The sequence below is a fragment of the Arachis hypogaea genome, chromosome 6 (assembly GCF_003086295.3).
Source record: "Arachis hypogaea cultivar Tifrunner chromosome 6, arahy.Tifrunner.gnm2.J5K5, whole genome shotgun sequence".
Lineage (NCBI taxonomy): Eukaryota > Viridiplantae > Streptophyta > Magnoliopsida > Fabales > Fabaceae > Arachis > Arachis hypogaea.
The window spans coordinates 10712889-10720715 of NC_092041.1; the positions used below are offsets into that span (position 1 = coordinate 10712889).

The 7827-nt window shown below is 37.9% G+C and overlaps 2 protein-coding genes across 2 annotated transcripts; one reads left to right on the plus strand and one right to left on the minus strand.

The window, feature by feature from the left end:
* Nucleotides 1-653: 653 nt before the first annotated feature.
* Nucleotides 654-2380, minus strand: LOC112695967 (probable calcium-binding protein CML35). Its single transcript, XM_025748517.3, has one exon. The coding sequence runs from the start codon at nt 1791-1793 to the stop codon at nt 975-977; it is 819 nt and encodes a 272-aa protein (XP_025604302.2). The 5' UTR covers nt 1794-2380; the 3' UTR covers nt 654-974.
* A 3593-nt stretch (nt 2381-5973) lies between these two features.
* LOC112805303 (uncharacterized) lies at nt 5974-6462 on the plus strand. The gene has a single exon (XM_025847701.1). It carries the CDS (start codon nt 5974-5976, stop codon nt 6460-6462), a length of 489 nt encoding a protein of 162 aa, XP_025703486.1.
* The last annotated feature ends 1365 nt before the right edge of the window (nt 6463-7827 follow it).

A 7827-nucleotide genomic window follows, 5' to 3' on the forward strand; every position in this document is an offset into this window, starting at 1 on the left:
CATTTAATATTAGTAAAAAAAGTTAAAACTTTATTTTCTTATAAAATTCGTTTTCCTCTAAATGTCCTAACAAAATCCAATATATTAGGATTTTCAGATGCACCAATAATTATAGAAAAAAAAAAGAACAAGAAAATTTCAGAAGCTGATAATTTTAATTTACATTAACTAATATTTTTAAACTATAGTTTAATTTTTTAGTCTAATAGTTTAACATTATATTTTTAACCAATATTTTTAAATATTAATAATTAATTCTTAAACAAAAATAATAAATTGTGATAACAGTAACACAATAGTATTGACGTCTTATATAGCATTTATGTTAAGAAAAATAAGTCTAGTCAAAATTTAAAAAAAAAAAAGCAGGGGAAAGTAGGTCTTCAAAGTTCAACTTGCTTTCATTCTAAAACCTTAAAACATGGAAGACAATTTTTCTCCACAAAATTTTACTTTGCCATTCGAAAGCTGTAACAAGCTATCTTAAAAACGATGGGCTATAGAATATAAGATCTCGTGATTTATGAAAACGGTTTTCAACATCTGTTTCTAGTTTTATTTTTTAAAATTTTATAAAAAGAATTTTGTGAGATAAAAAATCAAATAAAGATTCGAATAAGATTTGTTCCATGGGCAAGAGACTAGAGAAAGACTGCAATTAGAATTCACCAACATATTATATCTTACTGGATTGCCATATTTAATTTCAGATCAAGTTTTTCTCTTTTTCTTTTTCTTTTTTTCTCCCTTAAACTTAGCTTTCTCTTCTTCCTTTTACACCTTCCTCTTGCCTTCCAACGTTATTATACACCGAAAAAATATTTAAGAAAAAAAGACATGAATAATAATAAAAAAAAAAAGAAAAAATCAAAAGAAGTTGCCTCCTTTATATATTTATATGAACTCATTATATGATCATGACTCATCATCACAGGCTTCATCACGACCGTTAAAATTCACAACAAACATCGCGATCACCGTTGCTGTTGCTGCAACTCCATCATACGAGAAAAGTCCTCGAAGCACACAAACCCATCCCGGTTCCTATCCACGCCCTCTATCATGCGCCTGCACTCCTCTAACGTGCACCGCTCGTCGCCGATCGCATGGAAAACCCTAAGCAGCTCCTCTGCCGAGATCCGCCCGTCGCCGTCGCTGTCAAACACCTCGAATGCTTCCCTCAGCTCATCCTCTTCCGTCATGGGAACATCGCCAACGGAACCGACTCGACTCACCAGCTCCTCGACGCTGATGCATCCACGGCCCTCAGCGTCGACCTCACGCAGCATCGCCGCCACTTCCTCCGATCGCAGCGGCGCCAAGCTCTTCAGAACCGCCTCAAGCTCCTGGCGTGAGACGACGCCGTCGCCGTCGCGGTCGATGAGGCGGAAGGCCTGTGAGAGCTCGAGGTGGAGCTCGATGGACCAGTCGCCAGAAGCATCAGGGAGGACACTAGTAGGCGTGGCGGAACCAGCGGCGGCGGCGGACTTGTGAGTGGAGCCCTCGGAGGAGGACGCGGAGGATCCGAATGAGGGAGGATCGGATCTGGAGGGAGCGGAACGGTCCTTCTTGGAGGAACGGAAAAGACGCTTAGGGGAAAGCTTGAGGTTCTTGGGATTGATGTTGATGAGCTTCATTGGTGGTTGGTGTTGGAATAGAGAGAAAGTGTTTGAAGAAGAAGAAGAAGAAGAAGAAAAGGATTGAGGGGAAGGAGGGACGAAGCAGGTTGCCTTAAATGGATCTCCATGTTTTGGACCTTCAGTCACCTTCCACGAAGTTTCCTCGGGTATCATTTTGTTTCTCACTCCCTCTTCACTATTTATATTTTCATATTATTATTACTATTTCTGAATATTCCTTTAACTTACATATCAAATTTACATTTGTAGTTATTTATTACTGGATTAAACAAATCAATTTTGTCGTTATTATTTCTATTCAGGAAAAAAGACAGATATCTTCTTGAACTTTTTAAATTTTTGATAAATATATTTTTGATAAAATTTAAATACAAAAAAGTCTCTGATTTTAATAAATGGAGGACAATTTAGTCTTTTCGTTTATTTGTCTCTCATACACCAAACGTAACTGGCTGACGTGGCTGAAACGGTATCCAGGTATCCGTTACGGTGTCACGCTAGAAGGGAATAAAGTTCGAAGGACAAATAAGTCATTGACGTCATTTTGCAAATAAAGTTCGAAGGACAAATAGGTCCTTGAGAATTTAGTTCATTATACTTTTATTATACTTCTATTATGAGAACTTAGTTTATAAAATTATGCTTGTATTTTGAAATCTAGTTAACTTGTTGTATTCTGTAATTTAAATTATTTGTATTAAAATTGTAGAAATTGCGCTTGTGCTCTTTCTACTTTTTTTCTTAAATTGCATTAGTTCAGTTTTAGTACATTTGTGTATTATATTAGAATTTGTTAAATTGCATTAGTTCAGTTTTCATCATACCAGTGGCATTAGTTAGCATCAGTTCATTTATGCATCAAGTTAGCATTAGTTCATTTGTGCATCATTCATGTATTAAGTTAGCATTAGTGCATTTGTGTATTATATTAGAATTAGTATTTTTATCCATAATAACATTACGAGAATAATTTTTTTTAAATTATAGTTCACTTTGTTCTAACAGTATAAATTATGCATGGCATAAAAGATTTATAAAATCAAACAACTTTTACAAAAAAGTCGTAAGTTGACAAAAGTCTCTGACTAAGAAGACCAAGATATCTGCAGATAAAAAATTAAATAATAAGATTTTTAGTTATTATTTTTATATGAAAAAGTCTATTTTTTATTAATAATTAATTTTAATATTCGTTATCTAAAATTTAAAATAATTTAATGTGTATATTTTTACATTTAAAATATTTTAATCGTCAAAAAAATATCGGATGATATATTTTGATTTGTCAAATTACTAATATAAAATATAATTATATATAGAGTAAAAATAGTAGAGAGAAATAGAAAAAATAGGGAGAGATAGATGAGAGAATTTAGGAAAGGAGTTTATTAATTTTGAAAAAAATATTCTCTCAATTTTAATAAGAGTGTCATGTGACATATTTGATTATTAAATTAGATAGTAATATATAATACATAATATAGATATATTTCAATTAGATAGTAATATATGATACATATAGAAGCATAATGAATTAAATTCTCAAGGACCTATTTGTCCTTCGAACATTATTTGCAAAATGACGTCAATAACTTATTTGTCCTTCGAACTTTATTTCCCTTCCAGCGTGGCACCATAACGAACACCTGGACACCGTTTCAGCCATGTCAGCCAATTCCGTTTGGTGTATGAGAGGCAAATAGACGAAAGTACTAAATTGTCTTCCGTTTGTTAAAGTCAGGAACTTTTTTGTATTTAAATTTTGCCAGGAATGTATTTGTCAAAAATTTAAAAAGTCAAGACCTATCTGTCTTTTTTCCTTCTATTTATAGAATTTTATAATACTGGTAAATTTTATCACACAAATAATTTTTTAATATTCTATAATAAATTTATTTTTATATAAAAATATTTGGTATTTATGAAAAAATTAATTATTTTATGGTGAAACATTTGATCATTCTAATAATTAATTTTATTTTTTAAAATTATATTAAACGAATATATAAATATATAAAATTATGTCATTTTAATTTGGTAATTAATTATTTATATTTATAAAACTTCTTTAATTTTTATCAAACCATGTTAATTTGGATTATTAAAATTGTAAATATTAGTAATAATTTAGATTGGGAAATAAATCAATAATAGGGATTTTTTATTTAAATAAATAAAATAAAAGCATTAATTATCAAAATAAATAATTTTAAAAATATTTATCGATTTACATTCTCCAGTCATATCTCGTTTACACTGTAAATAAGATGGCATTGCGTGTATTTCATTTACAGTGTAAATAAGATATGACACGTCAGATATCTCGTTTACATTGTGTCCCACCGGCTATAAAAGGATGTGTAACTTTTAGTATTCTTCACAAATTTTTCGTATCATATTTCTCACGAATACAAGGCATTAATGGCCAGTAATAGTCCGTACATAGTTGTGCTTGTGTATCCCAATTACCGTATGAGAAACGGTGACAACGGGGTGACATTTGAGAGCGAGGATCCGATATTGTTTCGCACTCATCGTGTGAATACGTTGTCAAATTTGAAGAGTTTGATACTGAGTAAGATCGGAGGTACAAAAGCGAGGGAAATAGGAAGGGTGGCGTATAGGTTGATGGCCCCCATGGGTAACGAAGTCTTCCGGTTTCGACTATTCCGACTTCAAGGGGACGAGCATGTGCGAGTGATGTTCGACATCTATGGAAGGATCATGGTGGAGCAAGTAATGGAGCTGTCTGCAGAGGTGGGACACAATGGCGGTGGTCCTTCTGTACACTCGACCTTTGTGCAGGACGACCGACCCCTCGCACCACTGCCCATTCATGTCGTCGTTTCAGTAGATGAGGCAGAGGAGGGTAAGGAGGAGTCGGACGAGGATTACGTGGCAAATAGTGGTGATAGCGACTTGTCCAATAGTGGGGATAAGAATGAGTGTGTTCCGGAGACACCAGTTCCAACTGCGGCCCGCCACGTCCTACCTCCACCTCTTCTAATACCGGCGCTTTCGACAGTTCCTTCTCACTATCACAGTCTGGAATTGGACGCCATGCATGAGAGGACTCTGTTTCTTGACATGGGTGAACAGGATTACAACCTAGACGACGGTGTAAAGTTTCGGATCGGCCACAAGTTTAGAAGCCGAGAGGCAGTGCTTCAGGGTGTGAAGAACTACAATATTCGGAGGAGTGCGAAGTACCGAGTGGTCGAATCGGACTTGCTAAAATACCATGTGCAGTGCCGTCAAGTTGATAATGGGTGTCAATGGAGCCTCCGTGTGGCCCTTCGACAGAATCTCGGATACTGGTAAGCTTAAGTTTATCTGTGCCTTTCATTACTTCTATATGATAAAATAAGTAGGTATACGACATTGCTAAAGAAATCCTGTGTTGTTATGTTCAGAGAGGTTCGGAGGGTGGGTGGAGTGCATAGTTATCTAGCACCCACCATGTCTCAAGACCATCGTCAACTAGACAACAGTCTGATATGCCAGGTCATTTTGCCGTTGATTCAGTCCAACCCCTCTATAAGCATTCCAGTTTTGCAAGGTGCAGTCCAAGCAAGCTATTAGGGGTGCACATGGACCGGGTGAAGCCGGGTTTGATGGGACCCAGACCCGACCCGAAATATGCACCAGGTCTATTTATTAGACCCGTACCTGACCCTAGATCCGATGAAACTAATACACTTTCGGGCCACAATTATACTGGGTGAAAATCGGGTGAAAACCGGACTGTTAACATTACATTACGTTGATACCTTCTTGTAAGTTAGCATGTAAAAATATCTAAATTTCTAAGACTCCAACCATTATTTAACATAGTAAAATTCACTTAGAAAAATATAACAAGAACCAACCCTTCTTTGAAATTAAAGCATAACCACAATCAATACTAATATTGTCTAATAATACCAAATATTTAAATCAATACAAATAACACAATATTATGCATTAGTCTAAAGTCTTATGCATTCTAAACATAAAACATTAACTTATAGTCTTATAATGACTAATAACACAAAATATTAAGGTTTACAATACTTAAATTCCACATAAGAATAGTCATGATCCATCACTAATAACACAAAATATTAATTGTGTATGATGACCAGACCACCGGGCCGACTTTGGGTGACATGAGCTATGGCCCAGACCCGACCCGACCCGAAATAATGACCGGGTCTATTTTTGAGACCCTTACCCGACACTAAATCCGATGAAATCACACCAAATTAGCCCCTAAAGTGTTCGGGACCGGGCCGGGCCGGGTCTGTGCATCCCTACAAGCTATCACTTCAAACCATCCTACAGAAAGGTGTGGATGGCCAAGCAGAAGACAATTGCACAAATCTATGGGGATTGGAAAGAGTCGTACAATAAGGTTCTCAAGTTGCTTCAGGCACTGCAGAGCTGTTTTCCTGGTACCATTTGTGACCTACGCGTCAAACCATTCTACGATGGACACTTCCTGGTACGTGATTACAGTATGTTCGACAAGGTGTTTTGGTCTTTTCCGTCATGTGTAGAAGCCTTCAAGCATTGCAAGCCCTTTGTCTCTGTAAATGGTACGCATCTGTATGGCAGGTATGGTGGTGTGTTATTTATTATGGTGGCGCAAGATGGGAATAGCAACATCCTACCTATTGCCTTTGCCATTGTGGAGTCCGAGAGCACCGAGCCATGGTCGTTCTTCCTAACTAATTTGAGACGCCACGTCACCCCACAAAATGGCCTGCTGGTTATCTCCGACAGATCTCAGGCTATCAAGGCCGCACTTAGCTCCGATGACAGTGGTTGGCATCCCCCATGAGCCTACCATGCTTACTGCATAAGACACATAGCTGCGAACTTCATGACTCGGTTCAAGTCAGCAGAGGACAAGAGGTACCTCATTAACGTTGCTTATAGTTTAAGCAAGACCTGTTACGATTGGTACATGGATGCGTTCAGAGGAGTGTCGCCTACCATGGTTGACTGGACTGGTCGTTTCAGGAATGAGATTTGGCTACAACATTACGACAGCGGGCGTTGGTTTGGTCACATGACGATAAATCTGTCCGAGTGCATCAATGCAGTGTTGAAGGGCACCCGGTACTTGCCGATCTCTGCCATTGTGCGCATCACGTACGAGAGATTACAGAAGTTGTTCGTCACGAAGGACAGAGAGGCGCATTCACAGCTCGCTGCTGGATACCGATTCTCACAGAGACTATTGGCCGCCATTGAGAAGAACAGAGAAGGGATACCGAAGATGCGTGTCACTTACTGCGACAGGCAGGCATCAGTGCTTATTGTGGAGGAGCTTGAGCCGCTTGAGGGATGGGGGGCGGTTCCTTCCGTGTTCGGCTATCAGAGGGAACATGTGACTGTAGCTTATTCCAGTCCCTCCACTATCCGTGCCGTCACGCACTAACTGGGTGTGCCGCTGCTAGCATTGAGTGGGTTCTATATGTTCATCCTATGTACAAACAGGAAGCTGTTTTTAAGGTGTACGAGATGAAATTTTTTCCTATCCTAGATGAGTCGATGTGGGCGGCGTGGCATGGGACTAGGCTGTGTCCTAACCCAGCAATGCGTCAGAAGGCAATTGGAAGGCCCGTGTCCATCAGATTCCGGAATGACATGGACAAGACTGAGCGACATGAGAAGCGGTGTGGCCTGTGTAGGCAATACGGTCACACTAAAAGGGGATGTCCTAATCAGCCCACAGATGATGTGTACGTCGTACTAGGTTTGTATGTTTATCAAAGTTAGCATGTGTTGGTCTTTTTTTTATGTAGTGTGTTATCTAATGTTGTAATAACAATGGACGTGTAAGATTGTAACTTCTAATGATATCTTGGTTTTTTTCCTTAAAAGGAAGAGTAACATAAACATAAATATTCATAAGAAAGAACATGAATATAAATAACAATATACACATACTTAGATTAACCGAATATAACGCAACTAATCTCAAAGTCGGCTGCCCCAACGTAATGCGACGTCTCGTTTAGCCTGTTGATGTCTCCGTTGTTGTCCACCTGGCGTGCCATCACTATATCGGACTCAAATATAAGAGGAGAGAAAAAGTTTAACTAGGTCAAAGTGGAGTTCAGGAACAGGCTGTAAACGAGTAATACTTATAGATGCCGTTCGTTCTTATCTCGTTTGCAGTGTAAACGAGATAAGGATC